Source organism: Syngnathus floridae, chromosome 15 (genome assembly GCF_059516105.1).
Source record: "Syngnathus floridae isolate MCC-2025c chromosome 15, RoL_Sflo_1.0, whole genome shotgun sequence".
Taxonomy (NCBI): Eukaryota; Metazoa; Chordata; class Actinopteri; order Syngnathiformes; family Syngnathidae; genus Syngnathus; species Syngnathus floridae.
Genome location: NC_142427.1, coordinates 11,510,476 through 11,526,062, shown reverse-complemented (window position 1 = coordinate 11,526,062; position 15,587 = coordinate 11,510,476). Strand labels below are relative to the sequence as shown.

Sequence of the window (15,587 nt, the reverse complement as noted above, 5' to 3'; positions counted from 1 at the left end):
GTTATGTCTGACTTTACTTTATTAGCCTGCAAAAAAATTTCAGATGGTCTTTTCATTTTGATTTGTCAGCTTTGTTCTTTATCATTAGTTCATATGTACAGTATTACAGGTCAATGTACAAAACATGTCTTAATATATTCAAGCACAGAGTAAACACTCTAGAATATTAATTAGTGAACCATGGCTTTTTTTTTTTGCAAACGGGTGAGTTTGCCCTGCCATCCACACATCCCAGAAAGTTTTTTTTTTTTTTTTTTATTAAAAACGATTTTTTTTTTTTTTTAAAGAGGGCCAGAGAGGGGGAAATATTCCTTTATAAAAAGAAAAAAAATGGCAACATTTAGACAAGGCCTCAGCATGTAATTTTTTTTTCTCAGCAAAAATAGAAAGTCATCTTACAACACAAATATTACTTTTATAATACAGAACCTTAAGACCAATTCAGTATGAAAACATCCAGGTTTGTTGTTTAGTCCAACAGAGAACAAAGTAAAAAAAAATGCTACCATACATACAAGCACACTGTAGGCAGGGCTTATCATGTAAGGCACATTGATTACAAAAGAAGACACTCTATTATTATTTCCTGACACTCTTGCCCCTTCGTAATGTTGTTTTCATCTCAAATGAGATTCTTGCAACGGGCTCACACTAAAGTGAAATGTCACGTACTTGCTTTTTGTAGTTCACTTTTTTTTCCGTACTCGATCACTTGTTATCTTCCACTTCACCGGACAAAGATTTGAGTTCAGTGACTGGTGCGACGACTTTGTCTCTCAGCTGGGGAAGACATTTCAGGTCATCTTCAGGAAGGCATAGCATCAGGAATCGCTGAGGGCAGACAAGATTGAACAGAATGACTCTACTGTCCGAAACATGTGGAGTTATTTATTGGAGTCAATTTATCATGATGGAATTTGATATAAGGGTGGTGGATGGAAAATGAATCTTACACTGGACTATCATATTGGGTGGGAGGACAAAGCAATACGTGATGGTCTGTATATATAGACTGCCAAGAAGTAAAAAAAAAAAAACAAGAAGGAAGCATTTTTCTCCGAAAACAGATGCCTGGAAGTTATGTACGTACGTGATCACACATGAATTATTGGATCGTATTAGGTTGGCTTCCAACTCTTGCATTTGAGGAAAAAATGTTGTTTGGAAAATCTTTTGCTGAGGCTATGACTGGCTGCCAAGTTGTACTTAAACAAACCTCAACATGCATCTGGTTCATATGAGGCGAACATGACTGATGCTTGAGTGCTTTGACGTCAGGTTCATATGAGGCTACCACGACCGATGCTCCAGTGCTTTAATGGAAACATTTGAACAATCTTTATGATCTTTCTATGCTTGCATATCTATCTCACCTGACGAAGGGTGCCCTGTCCATTTAGGAGCTTGTAGAGCACGAAGAGAGGTATGAGGCTCAGGGAGATGGTGGCCAAGAACCAGCCCAGGATGTTGGCCCAAAGTGGATAAACATAAGTGCGACTGAACTTCAAGGGAGAAAATCGGACTATGGAGAAGACAAACGTGCCCTGCGGTGAGAGAAGACATTGGATGAATGCAGCAAATGTGATATGAACTTTGTTTATGTAGATTCATTTCATCCTTTCTTTTTTCCTCTGTGTTTGGAGAGCGCTGGAGCCAATTCCTGCCGACTTTGGGCTAAAGGCAGACGACAACTTGGGTTGGTTGCCCACCATATGGTTGGCATTTTCATTTGTCTGGTATTTTTGTAGATATTTAGAAAATGGCGTTTGCGGCGTTGTGGGAGTGAACACAGCTGACTTGTTTCTACGCCAGAGCTAGCGGCTCTTATTTAAATTCCGTGCAGGGGAGGCATACAAACTAAATGGTGTGAGAATAAACTGTACAAAATGTTGAATGAACGAAAAGGGAGTCTGACTTGATACTTACAAAACATAAACATGGAGTGAAGTAGCACCAGCAGAGTTTCATTAGCGGAGAGGGACGATAGCCAATCATATCTGTGATGTTCCCATAGAAACGCTCAGCCCCTGTGAGGTAAAGCAGGGGCATTTAGTTTATATTGTTTTGTCTTTTTTTTTTTTTTCTCTCCATAACGCATACCATAGACCCAAGCAATGCTGACAGACTGGCAGATGGAGAGCAGGAGCAGGGTGGTCCCACTGCAGACGTAGAAATCCACCAGCTGGAGCAGGTACATCCCCCCCTATAAGCACAGCAATAATAAAAACAATGACATTGTATTAAATATGAATCATGAATCAAATGTCAACTATGGCTTTTACAAACCTCCGTCACCAGAGAAAGTCCCAGCAGACAGGACACGGTGCAGATGGCCAGAAGAACCAGCTCACGTCTGTAGCCTTGACGTAGGTAAGACGGGTAAAGATCCACCAGTGACGTCATCAGACATTCCAGACCGACAAACTGATTGGGAGGCGGAAGCAGCCAAAATGGTCTGTTGAAACTCTACTGGGCGCTTGCTTACTTGTTCATAAAGTTAATGCTTACCTGACTATCCAAACCGAGTAGAATGATCATGAGGAAGAAACACACGGCCCACACCTGCGGCATGGGCATCATGGCCACAGCACGGGGATAAACAATAAAGGCTAGTCCTGGACCTAAACACATACATTTGAAAATTGACTCTGATCCAAAAGTATCTTATTTACCATTTACATTGGAAGCTGTGTGAAAATTCAGAACCCAGATTTGTTTCTCGGCTCTTCGGACTGTTACATCAACCTTACATCTCACTGATTTGGCAGCTTTACAGACTTTCCAAAGTGTTGTGAAATCATTTAAATTCCACGCCAACCTAGGGAGTCTCGAGTGACAGAATTCAATAGAATTCTTTTGTAGGTTTAGGCTTTTCTTTTAAATAGATTTGCAAAAAATGTCAATTGGCGGCATGTTTTGCTGTGTCGTCAGGGAGTTGAGTAAATTGAATCTCCTATTTTGTTTTTTGTTTTTCATGGAAGGTGACACCAATCTGATATCTGCGCTTTCAAGAGCAAAATAGAACCAATGGCATCATCACTTGCCTGATTCTGCCACCTCTGCAATACTGACACCTTGCTCGTAGGTCATGAATCCCAAGACGGAAAAAATGGCAAAACCTGCCACAACACTGGTGGCACTGTTCAGTAAACACAGGTAGAAGCAATCCCTAAAAAACAAACACACCCATTTATATTAAATAAATGACCAAGGGAAAGTACAGAACTGCACCTTGTTTTTATCACCAATAAAATTTAAATCCGAAACAAGCACAATGGAGTCACTGTGGACTCTTAAACGCAAGTTGACAGATGGTCTGGATTTCCGACTTCCCTGAAATTAGAATTCATTTGTTCCTGGTGTCCAACACCTTCAAATACTTTTTGAGCATGCGTCCCTACTTGTAACAGTTGTTGTTGTAAGTATTGTAACTGCCAAGCGAGGTCAGGAACCCGAGGCCGATGGCATAAGAGAAGAAGATCTGAGTGCCGGCATCCAACCACACCTGAAAAGACGGAAAATGTAACACTGAAAATGCTGATAAGTGATTAGCGAACTCACCAAACAAAAAAGACACACTTGGTTCTTACCTGTGGATCTGATAAGCGGGATACATCAGGGTAGATGTAGAACATAATTCCCTCCATTGCCCCTGGTAACGTCACACCACGTATGAGTAAAACAAGTAACATAGCGTAGGGGAAAGTAGCTGTGAAGTAGGCTGCCTGGTTAAAAGGAAACAAGACACAATTTACGAGTTCGTATTAGTTTGCTGTATTTAGAGTTCGAGTGCTAGTAAGCATCTAAATTAAGTATAGCCCTTGTGTTTAGATATATACGTAATATTTATTTTTATTCATTTAAATATTATAGCAAAGGTGTGCACATAGTTGCCTTCCCATAATGGGTGTTTTTTTTTTCAAATGTTTTGTTATAATAATAATATTAATAACAAAAATAAATAATAATAATTTGATTTGTTAGGTGCCTTTCAAGATTCTCGAGGTCGCAATTGATTTTATTCACCAGGATGAGAAATAGTGCGGTTCCACATTTTCAGCACTCTGATATCACTGACAATTCTTCTCTTATTGGATGTGCCGTCTGACATCACCACTTCATTTCACAACTTTGCAGCACACACGTAATGAGTGGGCGTGTGTGTTGACAGCATGCCATGCCAAACTAAGTACAGTGTGACAAGGTCTTTAAAGCATTTTGGCTTTTTAGGCAATAATTTATCTGGGTGATTTATCCTCGCTTTTGCCATGTATCCATCCGTGTTATTGTGGGAAAGGCGAGAACACTGTAAGCAATACTTGGAAGAAAAACTATATGACTGTGTGTTATGCTGGAAGAATTGAAGCCATGTTGCTCACTGCTGAACTATTTCTAACCTTCCCTGTGGATTTGATCCCCTTCCAAATGCAAAAGTAGCAGATGACCCATGCCAGGATGAGACACAAGACCAGCTCCCACCTCAAGCTTCCCACCTCCTCGATCCCACGGGAGATCTTCAGCACTCTGCGCCTGAGGAGAGCATACGTATGGAGCAAGGGTGGCAATGGCGATGGCACAACAACATGATTCATGAGCGGGAGCAATGCAACTGTACAGGATGAAGGCGGGGTGAAAGGGCAGCTGGAAAAGGAAAGCAGGAAAAAAGAGGTGGGGGAACAATAAAAATGGAGTCAGGGGAGACAAAATAGTCGACTGGGCGGGCTTACTCCCAAAATTCTACAACAGGCAGTGTGATGTTCTCCCTGTGTGTCACGCCGAGGCTCAGATTTGCAACGCTGATGTCCACGCACGAGTCTACAAGGCAAGGACATGTGCGACAAATCAAGCAAAAAACTCTTTTTCCATGCCAAGCATACGCAGATAATGTGCAATATTCTTGGCTAAATAAATATTGCAAAACATTGTATAACCCTTTCTCAATCACAGAATTTAAAAACTATGTGAGGCTAACATTTTTTTTCAAGTGAATCCAACATATGAAGCACTTAGTCGGATCCTCTGCACTTGGAAAGTTCTCTCAATACAAATGATCTACAAAATACTTGAACGTTAAGCCCTACACACGATTTTTTTCCCCTGTCCCGTTCCTACAGGATACCAACCTGTGTTCCAGTCGTTTCCACATGTGGCCCAAGGCAACTCGGCACTAAAGGAGGAGAACAGATAAAAAAACGCCCAAGCGATAATCGTAATGTAGGAGGTGGCGCCGAATGCAATGATAAGGTGACTCGCATAGCCGATGCCTGCAAGGTAAAAGACAGAAAAAGCAACCATGTAAGTATTTCCAGCGTAAATAGACTGCGCAATCCGTGCGTAATTACGCACCGATTCCGCGTCTCATCACTATTCTCCAAATGACTCAAATGTGAACTAAAATGAAGATGAATGGGAATAGGCACCTTGAAAAAGTGGGCAAACCTTTTTCCAACACGTTATACCACCCTGGTTGGTGTACTGTCCCATCGCGGTCTCAAGGAAAAACAAGGGGATCCCGCAAAAGACCATGAACAAAATATACGGGATGAAAAAGACACCTACAGAGAAATCAAATATTAGAACCAGAAAAGTGACAAATGCATTGTCAGAAAAAAAGCCCCATCTCACCTCCACCGTTTTTGTAACACAGATAAGGAAATCTCCAAACGTTCCCCGGTCCAATGATTGCACCCATCACCGTGAGAATAAACTCGGCTTTCGTGCCCCAGTAGCCCCGTTCCTCCGTTTCTTTCAGCTTCTTTTGCCCTCCGATGGCCACAAAAACGGCACAACTGTCACCATCTTTCTCCTTTGAGAGCATTTTTAGAACCAAAGGCGAAAAGAAATTCAAATGAATGCGTTTTGCGCGTCCAAACTGCACTCAAAACAAAGCAGGAGCGAGCCTTGTCAAGTGGGAATACCCTGAGCAGATACAGTAAGATTATCGCACTTGCCTCTCGGCAGACAAAGGTGCTCTGAGGCGCTAGCTATTTATGCAAGTCTATGAGTGCTGGAGGAGGACTGGGTTGCACCTTTGGGATGACCCAGGGATTCCTTCTCTATTGATCACAGAAAAACAGGAACTAGTTGATTGGGCATGGCTGTTACTGCTCATGGAGGAACAGAAAAAGAAGCAGCATATTGGGTACAATGCTTACTATTACTATTATTACTATTATGATGATGATGATTATGATGATTATGATGATTATTATTGATGCTATTGCTTTTGGAGCATGAAAATATACCATATGCACAAGATATAAAAGTTGAATTGGAAAAAAACAAAAGTTTTATAGGGTGCGGAGTTATTTTGCACTGTTATTGGCTGTGTTGTTGCTGCTACATATTGCAGAGACGTGACTGGTATTCACATAAGTATGTAAATTGGAAATGTTCAAGGCAAGTTGAAAAGTCTCATGGCAACGAGTAACGGGGGCAATAAAAGCGTGAAGCAGGATGATATATTTTGGGGTGACTTATTTCAATGCATTCAAAGTTGCTTTTCTCTCTGCCATGCACATTTTGTGAACGCTGCAAATTGTTCAGAGCAAAATAGTATACATAGTAAATAGCACATGTATATTATGCACGTTTTCTTTTTTTTTTCTTGTTGGGGCAATTATGTTTTTCTTTATGCAGGGCCGGCCGGATGTCGGTGGACTGCGACGGAAACGAGTGAGCTCATCGTAGCGAGGAAGGCGGTGCTAAACTCCAGCAGCAGCAGCATCATCATCATCCTCTTCCTCTTCCCCCTCATCATCACCTCATCGCGCTGACTGATGATGATGCTCACCTCTTTTTTCTCCAAATAAAAACGTGCAGTAATCCACCATGGAGTGCATTTCACACCCGTTCGGACATCTCGACTTGGAGTTTGAGGTAAGACGATGCTAAACGTCCACATTCAGCACCGTCTCGCGTGGGGCTTTCCCGTTACTAGCGGGCCTATTAGACTTGTATTGACTCTCTCTCCTCCGTGTGGCTGCAGACTTGATCCCAAACTGACACTATGTCGATTAATATGATATCTGTTGTGCCGACGGGGCAATAAAGCGGCATTCTGCAGTATTTGGACGTGCAACATCCGCTTAGCCTGCATGTCGGAAGTGGGAGAATCTCGGCCTGCACTGCGCGGGTGACGTGGGAGGAGGCTGCTGGGGAAGAAGGAGGAGGAGGAAGAGGAGAGGGGGGGATGCTCAATGGGCATTTTCAGCACCATAATGGAGCGTGTGAGCATCATCTCGGTAGGCATGCATCAGCCTGTTGGTGGCAAAGCAAAGTATGGGCCTTGGACAGCGGCACCCATTTCATTTGTGTGTGCTAGCTCATATCTGCCATGGGGCTGTCACACTGGCCTCATTTGAACACGCGCTGCTGTACTGAAAGGAGTAAACAATGGTCACATTATTGCCTTTTAAAGGTCAGCGCATATCAAGGCTAGTGGCTGCTCTAGTTTTAGTAGATTGTTATCAAAAGTTACTGATCAATTCTAACAACAGGGGTCCTCCTCCAAATGTATTTGATAATAACAAAAAGTAAAGTCAGCTTGAATTAAAGGGGGAAATCATTTGTCATCAAACATCACTGTAATTACAGACACAAACACACGATCAAAAAAAAAAAGCAATCATTAAATAGTGGCATTTTCCCTAAAAGGATATTTCGTAGATAATGTTTCCAAAACATATAGAATCAAACAGTTTATGGGCTTATTCAAACTGGGCAATATTTCACAAGAGTTCTGCTTTTAATTTTGTATGTTGGAGAAGATACACAAGCAACGAGTGAGACTGACAGCAATGTGAAAAGTTAATCAATGTTGGAACTTTTTGCTTTTCTTTACCATTAAATGCATCCTTCCAGTTGATATTTTGCCAGACTCATTAAAATTGCACGGTTGGTCATTTACGTCACCTTTCGTTGAGCTTTTGACGATGTCATTGCATAATACGGATTAGCAAGGAAGTCGTATGATAGTGTACAACTGAGAAGCAAATGCTTCTTATGGTAAAGCAGTCATATGCGTGTGAGCAATTATTATGTCATCGTTATTTAAAGTGTTGACATTTTAATAAATCTTCCTCTGGTTAGTTTGCTAAAGTTGCCTGGACTCATATTTGCACGTTTAGTTCAAATCCTGAAAACACAGTGAAGACTTTTTTTTTTTTTTTTTTTTACTTAACCTGAAATGTTATTTGGATAACCCAACTGGTCTGATTTCTTTTCCTATAATACCAGAGAAGCAGTTTGACCTTATAGGAGACTTGCCAGCGGCTTCCTGTTTGAAGATAAAATATGACAGTCATCAGTTTGAAAAAGACATCAAATTAATTTGTGGTTTTGGCCGCTCTGAGTGATTTCTAGGCTAATGCCGTATTAGTGCTCTTGGTAAAATGTAGCTGGCTTTGCATGAAGGTGTTGCACATGGCAACACCAAAATGCCGACTCATTACCTTCATCCGTTGTGTCATGTTTGAGGTCATCTTGGCCCAGAAATGACCAAACAGCACATGTCTTGTCGTCAGCATTGACATGAGTTTGAAAAATAATCAGATTTTGAAGTCATGGGAACCAGAATCTTTTTGTTTTGCCCTCAAGTGCAATTTCACAGGGAGATCTTTATTCAGTGATTCCCAACTAGGGTATGGTTGACAGATAAACAGGGACACCACGAGAAATTCTATATATACACAATCTATGCAGCCACTATTTTCTTTTGGACAACTCCACTTCAAAAAGTGCTACTTGATTGCCATGTGTTACGTCTATGTTGATTCCACGTGACCATGACTTTAATCTGTATTCCAAAATCTTTTAAGCAATGTTATGTCATTTTCTCTCTGATAAGCTTTGTATCACTGTCTCCATCTAACTTAAGAAGATTTAATTTCTCCCTCCTAGGGCAGCTAACTTCAATTACTCAAATTAGAAACGCAAAAAAAAAAAATACTGGGAAAACAGCATCCATTTGTATTGCACTGTATCAATAGAACCTATTGAACACCAGACAATTGTGATGAAGGCTTGGATGGAATCAAATTATCTTGCAGAAATCTCTGACTTCTAATGCATTATACTCATGCAAGTGAAAATTAATTACTCCAGTTGATACTCTCTGAACATTCATTTCTTGTAAATAATGGCTTTCCAAGAAGCAAACAATATTCTGAATGGAATTATTATTAGTGTGTCGAAGTGAACAATCTTGTCAACAATTAGATTTTCTATTTTTTAACCCTTAATGGGGCACTAAATCTTTTTAAACCGAGAAATAAGGTCACATTATTTATGTATGTATGTATGTATTTATTTACTTAGAACAAGCACAATATGGGGCAGCACGGTGGCACGCTGGCTAGCACGTCCATGAATACAAATGTAAAAAAAAAAATATATATATATATATGGGCTGGTCAGTATCATCACACATACCATTAACATTTGCCTCTACCTTTAATACAGTCCTGTCTGTAACCACAAAAATGTCTCTGCTGGTCCCCTTTGACCCTCGCCCAGCCCTTTTGTCTAACAGGAGAATGAAGAAGAGGAGAAACAGGAAGCCTTGGGAGCACCGTGGACCGTTTCTGTAAAGTCTCCATGAACGCAACAGAAGAGACACTGACTAATTGAACCAATGGCCAAGAAAGGCCGTGTGAAGGGCGAGAAGCCCGAAGCCCTCATCTCTGCCCTGCAGGCAGCCAATGAAGATCTCAGGTCCAAGCTGACTGACATTCAGATTGAACTGCACCAAGAAAAATGCAAGGTATTATCCTCCTTAATTGTGTTTGGATGTTCTCTGAGAAAAGCTCCATCTCACATGTGACGTTGGAAAGCTCATGGATGGCTACGTGCAGAACATGTGCTGTGGTTAGTATTTAACCATGTCTGTTAACATGTATGTTAACAGAAACGGCTTAGGTTTAACACTGTGACTTATGGAGAAATGTAACATTTCTGTACGCCATTATATTCAAGAATGAGAAACTTATGGATCCTGATTGGTGGCTTGTGGAAGTGAAGCAATGTTTCTATCATCCCAGTGATAACTGGAACACCTTAAACCTCCTCCTTTTGTATATGATAAGGACCCGCAGTCAACGGGTTTATGCGGTGTTGCTGAGTAACAAGCATTTTTGCAAGCATAACAACTCTGAAATGATAGCTATAATGCAAGTGACAAAGTCCCACGTCTAATTGCAATTTCCACCAAAGGTGAGCAAGCTGGAGCGAGACAAAGTACAGGAGGTGAAGCGGGTGCGTGAGCAGGAGCAACACCGCCACACCGCCATGTTGACGGAGCAGCGGGCTAAGTGGCATGAGGAAAAACAAAAAGAGCTCCAGGCCCTCCGGGAAAATCTGACGCGGCAGCATGAGCAAGAGCTGGCCCGCCATGCCAAAATTAAAGACCAGGAGAACCAGAGGCTCAAGACTGCACTGAGCGCCATACGGGATGGCAGCGGCGAGAAGGTTGGCAAGGATGCTTGTTTTGGGAAGAAGAATCCATTTCTTTACTGATGCAAAATCATCATCAAATGTGTGTCAATAGGTTCGCACAGCATTGACTCTGGAAGCCAAGGAGGACGCTCGCCGCTTCTTCGATCAGGAGAGGGTGAAGCTCCTCCAAGAGATAGCCGAGCTGAAGGCGGCCAAGAAGCAAACGGACGAAGCCCTCAGCAACATGATCCAGGCGGACAAGATGAAGGCCGGCGATCTGCGGGTGGAGCACCAGCAGCACCAGGAACAGATTTCCAAGATCAAGTGGGACTGCGAACGGGACATCCGGAGACTGGTCAGGCACAGTCACTCACATTCGCCGCCATCGATGGACGGCTATAACCCTATTCCTGCTCCTTTCCTGTTCCAGGTAGATGAAATCAAAGCAAAAGATCGCACCATCTTCTCTCTGGAGAGGGAGATGGAGTCAACCACGGGCTTCCTCCAAAAGCTGCAGCTTCAGAAGGATGCGCTGGATGAGCAGCTTTTCCTGGTCAAGGAGGCCGAGTGCGGCGCAGGAAGTCCCAAGAGAGAGATTCCGGGTCGTGTTGGAGATGGCGCCGAGCACTGTGGTAGCCCTGTAAGTAGCCTACATCCTTCTTGTTCTCACAAAAGATACATCAACACAAGTTCACATGTTGACACGGATGAGCGACGTACGATATTATCATGATGTCTCATGACTGACAATATTGTCTTGTCACTTATCGTCAACTGTTAATGAGCGCGTTTGCTGTGTTAGATCCATTTTCTGGAACGTGATCGCTCATAAGGTCGGCATGTCTGCATAACTAATTCAGAGGCGCGGTAAACAACACTTAAAGTGTAAACGCTTTGATTTTATTTCATTTCGGACTTTCCCTCAAATGGTTGGCATGATTGGTCATGCACAAACTTCAAGTTGATTGTTTTTTTTTTCCATCATACAAAGGATCTAAGGAGAAATCAAAGGCGCATGGCTGAGCTCAACTCAACGATTCGCAAGTTGGAGGACCGAAACTCGCTGCTAGGAGATGAGCGGAATGAACTCGTATGTTCAATTTGGACTTTTCCCTCCACGCTCCTCTTTTCTTTTCCCCTCCGCTAATATTTGCCGTTTCTCGGAGCAGCTGAAGCGTGTGCGAGAGTCGGAGAAGCAGTACAAGCCGCTGTTGGACAAGAACAAACTGCTGAGTAAGCGCAACGATGACCTGATGCTGACTATCCAGAAGCTGGAGGAGAAAGCAAAAAATCTGGCCAAGGAGAACCTTGAGATGGTCAGCACCCAGGCGCACGAGCACCTTCCCCTTTCTGTCCAGACCAATTGACCTTATGATTTTCTTATCAGAGGGAAAAGATCAGCTCCCAACCTCCACTAAAGAAACCGAAGTCCCTGAATGACCTGGACCAAGCCCAGGATGACCAGGAAATAGCTTTTCTCAAACTTCAAGTCCTGGAGCAGCAAAGCATGATTGACGAGCTCGCACGAGTACGTGTTTTCATGACTGCGACCGCACGGTCGTTTAGTCTCCTCACATCCCATGTTCACCGTGAATGACACGCATAATCCATCATTAAAATGATTCAGTCTAGAGGTAGTCTCAATGAGTTTCTTATAAGCATTAAATTGATTTGAATTCTTCTTTGGTTCCAGGACCGAGAGAAACTGCTTCGGAAGAAGAGACATAAAAGGAGTTCCAGACCAATTAAGGTGAAGAGAATTGAAATCTGAATTTATGTTCTTGAAGTCATTAATGTCGTGAATGGTGGTTATTATTGGACTCTCCAACGTTTCAGCCCACTTATGCCATTTATATGAACTTTGTGCAGAGGCACATTGTCGTGGACACATTCTTCGGCTACGATGAAGAGTCAATGGATTCGGAAACATCCTCGGTGGCTTCTTTCCGTATGGATCGAACACCCGCTACTCCGGATGAAGACCTGGATGTGGTGATTATTCCATTTCCACTCCTTCCTTTTAACCTCCAAAGCAAAGCAAAATGTTTCTTATAAAGACAATTCAAATTGGAAATCATCCTCAACTTTCTCTGTCTGATTTTATTTGGGCAGCAAACTTGGAACAGAACTTTTATAACTGCTAAAGCGTCCGTGAGGGGTTAAAAATTGAACAGTAAATTTAGTCAGCTAGTAACAGACATGCTTACCCAACCCGAACACACAGGGGAGGTGGTATTTTTTTGTCCCTTTAGGGTAGGGGTGTCAAACTCCTTTTGTCCCTGGCTTCCACAACGAATGTCATCCCAAAAAGATTTATGAACGCCTCATGCTAGATACAGTATAGGCTACATAAACTCATGAATAACTAGTTTTAAAATCACAGACTAGTAAAAAAAACATTCAACTATTTGAAAAATATGAATGGTAATGAAAACTGCGAGCAATATCTTTATATTTTAAAAGTGAAAACAATTTGTAATTCCAGTATTGACATATGAAGTCAATGCACGTATCTGGCCCTCGTGCCTTAGGTTTGACACCAATGCTGAGCCATGTGTTTTGCCAGTTGCAAACCTCATTCCAAGCAATAACGAAGACAAGCTGGACGTATTGACAGGTGATGATGATCTGTTTCTTGGTCAGGGTCTAGCCAATGAGGAGTCTGAGCTACGTTTCCGTCAGCTGACCAGGGAATACCAAGCCTTACAGCGAGCATACGCCCTGCTGCAGGAACAGAAGGGAGGAATTCTTGATGCTGAGATGGAAGCCAAGGTACACAATACAGTGTGGTGATACAAGCATCATTTTTCTAACGTGAACTTATATGCTCTTTTTTTCCACTTGACATGACGTCAAAGCTTTTGTGTTTTACGTCAATTGAGGCTAGCAATTCTGCCAATTTTTCCTTGCATTCTTCAAATTAATTAGCAAACACTCTGATGACGCCAACACCAAAATCACAATTAATCGCCCAGACTTTAGTTTCAGCTACGTACGGCATACTGTATACGAAGTGTTTGCTTGATAAGTCGTTGGAGTCAGAAGTTTGAAATTATGATCCTCTCACATTTTCCACTGGACATGGTGGCGCATGTTCATAAAAGTGATCATCGTGTCAATAGATACGGTAAATTGATTTACCGGCATACTGTACTGTGGAACGTCAATTCAACGGACGGCGGGGGATTCAATATGAAAGTGAGATTTGAGGGCAAAAGAATTTCTTTTGGATGTTTCAGGCTCAGGAGCAGCTCCAAGCAGACATACTCAGGTACAAGGCCAAAATTGAAGATTTGGAGAAAGAGGTGACCACGAAGGGTCAGGTACGACACATGCTCACACTGAGCCTTTTAAAACGACTTTCTACATGACATCTTGTGTGGGTCGAATTACACAGAACAGTTCCATGCATTTGTATATGACGGCGAGATGAACTCATTCGATTTTCTTACAATGAGGCCTTCATAGACAACTGTGTTGTCTGCACAAGATAAACAAGCAGAACCAACAAAAGTCATTTGACATAAAGCTTGTCTATTCTACATCAGGATTCCAAATGGGTGGAGGAGAAGCAACTATTCCTGCGAAGAAATCAAGAACTTTACGAGAAGGTTGGACTACCATCAAAATGAGCTCAAAATAATTCATTTGCCATCAAAGGCTTATCCAGGTCATATTTGTAAACTATGTGCCGTCCAGGTGGAAAAACTGGACCTGGAGTACTGTCGGGCTCAGGAGGAGCTCCAAGACTCCAGAGACCAGAATGAACTGTTAGAGTTCAGGATTCTGGAATTAGAGGTGAGCCAAACATACTGCGTGCCAAGTACCGCTTAGCTTGAAGGAATGTTCCCACTTGATGGGAGGTATTAACTTTGTAGACATCCCAAAAAAATGAGCAGTCGGGTTGCAAAACTGAACGTTTTGTGACGTCCTACTAACTCGAGGATGCGCGTTTGCTATTTCAGGAGCGCGAGAGGAGGTCGCCCCCTTTCAACCACCTGAGGATGCATCCCTTCTCGGAGGGTGTCAGCGCTCTGCAGATCTACTGCATGAAGGAAGGTGTCAAGGTGCCACACTGAACGCCGTCCAAATTATATTATGCCATTTATGTAATTCCGCTCGTAACGGAATGCCATGCGGTCTCTCCACAGGACGTGTGCATACCTGATTTAATTAAACTTTTAGACATCCTGGGAGACAACGGGGTAAATCACATCATCTTCATCTTCATCATGGATAAAATCTAGGCAAAATGCTCATTGGTTGAATTTTGTTGTCTTTTTTTTTTTAAGAATTTACGAAATGAGGAACAAGTGGCCATTATTCAAGCTAGCACAGTTTTGTCATTAGCAGAAAAGGTAAGCTTTCTGCATTGGGTTGATACTCGACTTTTCTTTCACATACTTTAACTTTGTTCTTCTCTGCCCTCTAGTGGATACAACAGATTGAGGGAACTGAGGCAGCGCTACACCAGAAAATGATGGACTTGGAGATAGAGATGGTGAGCATCGCACTCACACCCGTCTTCATCTATAGCAGAATGAATCAACACACCCAATTCAGATCATTAGCAAGGTCTGCAGAAGATGGATGACAATCCTGATCATTTGGGAGACATCGAAAACATACCCATGATCACGTGTGAGCAAATGAGGTTTCACAAAATCACTCATATTTGATCCTAACCCTCAACAGGAGATGTTCTGTAAACAGAAAGGATACCTGGAGGAAGAGCTGGACTATCGAAAACAAGCCCTGGACCAGGCCTACATGGTAAGCCAGATTTTTAGCCAGTTACATTATTTGCTGAAGAAAATAACTTGTTTCTTTTTCAACAGCAAATCCAGGAGTTGGAGGCAACGTTATACAACGCTTTGCAGCAGGACAAGGTCATTTCAAGTCAGCAGTCATATTGTCGATCAAATATTGTCATTTTGACCATTGGCTGCGTGGTCTCGGCCGTAGGTGATCAAATACGGCGAGCCCTTGGACGAGCTGCAGCGCGATGAGCTGCGAACGGCGGTGGAGAAACTGAGGAGGCAGATGCTGAGGAAGAGTCGAGAGTACGACTGTCAGATTCTGCAGGAAAGGATGGAACTGCTGCACCAGGCTCACCAGGTTCGTCCAAAAAAAAAACAATTCCATGAGTTTTA

The 15,587-nt window shown here is 42.4% G+C and overlaps 2 protein-coding genes across 5 annotated transcripts in view; one reads left to right on the top strand and one right to left on the bottom strand.

Moving 5' to 3' along the window:
• Nucleotide 1: 1 nt before the first annotated feature.
• Nucleotides 2-15,587, bottom strand: part of LOC148386716 (sodium- and chloride-dependent GABA transporter 2-like) — a 25,307-nt gene continuing 9,721 nt past the window's right edge. The window contains exons 1-14 of one of the 3 annotated variants that reach the window (XM_088397548.1): nt 5,626-5,975; nt 5,421-5,555; nt 5,124-5,264; nt 4,728-4,815; nt 4,398-4,530; nt 3,591-3,725; nt 3,402-3,505; nt 3,045-3,169; nt 2,509-2,621; nt 2,287-2,424; nt 2,101-2,203; nt 1,927-2,027; nt 1,374-1,544; nt 2-831 (exon numbers count right to left, since the gene is read on the bottom strand). In XM_088397548.1, coding sequence (XP_088253674.1) covers nt 709-831; nt 1,374-1,544; nt 1,927-2,027; nt 2,101-2,203; nt 2,287-2,424; nt 2,509-2,621; nt 3,045-3,169; nt 3,402-3,505; nt 3,591-3,725; nt 4,398-4,530; nt 4,728-4,815; nt 5,124-5,264; nt 5,421-5,555; nt 5,626-5,818 — 1,803 coding nt within the window. In that variant the 5' untranslated portion in view covers nt 5,819-5,975 and the 3' untranslated portion in view covers nt 2-708. Of the gene's footprint in view, nt 832-1,373; nt 1,545-1,926; nt 2,028-2,100; nt 2,204-2,286; nt 2,425-2,508; nt 2,622-3,044; nt 3,170-3,401; nt 3,506-3,590; nt 3,726-4,397; nt 4,531-4,727; nt 4,816-5,123; nt 5,265-5,420; nt 5,556-5,625; nt 5,976-15,587 lie in introns of those variants that run through there. The other 2 variants (XM_088397549.1, XM_088397550.1) reach the window with 2 other exon arrangements.
• The window catches only part of jakmip2 (janus kinase and microtubule interacting protein 2), a 9,910-nt gene continuing 909 nt past the window's right edge, over nt 6,587-15,587 (top strand). The window contains exons 1-21 of one of the 2 annotated variants that reach the window (XM_088397546.1): nt 6,587-6,879; nt 9,517-9,763; nt 10,213-10,467; nt 10,547-10,789; nt 10,865-11,074; nt 11,426-11,524; nt 11,604-11,750; nt 11,822-11,962; nt 12,128-12,184; nt 12,304-12,426; nt 13,078-13,206; nt 13,674-13,757; nt 13,983-14,045; nt 14,134-14,232; nt 14,400-14,501; nt 14,586-14,639; nt 14,727-14,792; nt 14,867-14,935; nt 15,130-15,207; nt 15,273-15,323; nt 15,400-15,552. In XM_088397546.1, coding sequence (XP_088253672.1) covers nt 9,635-9,763; nt 10,213-10,467; nt 10,547-10,789; nt 10,865-11,074; nt 11,426-11,524; nt 11,604-11,750; nt 11,822-11,962; nt 12,128-12,184; nt 12,304-12,426; nt 13,078-13,206; nt 13,674-13,757; nt 13,983-14,045; nt 14,134-14,232; nt 14,400-14,501; nt 14,586-14,639; nt 14,727-14,792; nt 14,867-14,935; nt 15,130-15,207; nt 15,273-15,323; nt 15,400-15,552 — 2,352 coding nt within the window. In that variant the 5' untranslated portion in view covers nt 6,587-6,879; nt 9,517-9,634. The remainder of the gene's footprint in view (nt 6,880-9,516; nt 9,764-10,212; nt 10,468-10,546; nt 10,790-10,864; nt 11,075-11,425; nt 11,525-11,603; nt 11,751-11,821; nt 11,963-12,127; nt 12,185-12,303; nt 12,427-13,077; nt 13,207-13,673; nt 13,758-13,982; nt 14,046-14,133; nt 14,233-14,399; nt 14,502-14,585; nt 14,640-14,726; nt 14,793-14,866; nt 14,936-15,129; nt 15,208-15,272; nt 15,324-15,399; nt 15,553-15,587) is intronic. The other variant, XM_088397547.1, reaches the window with a different exon arrangement.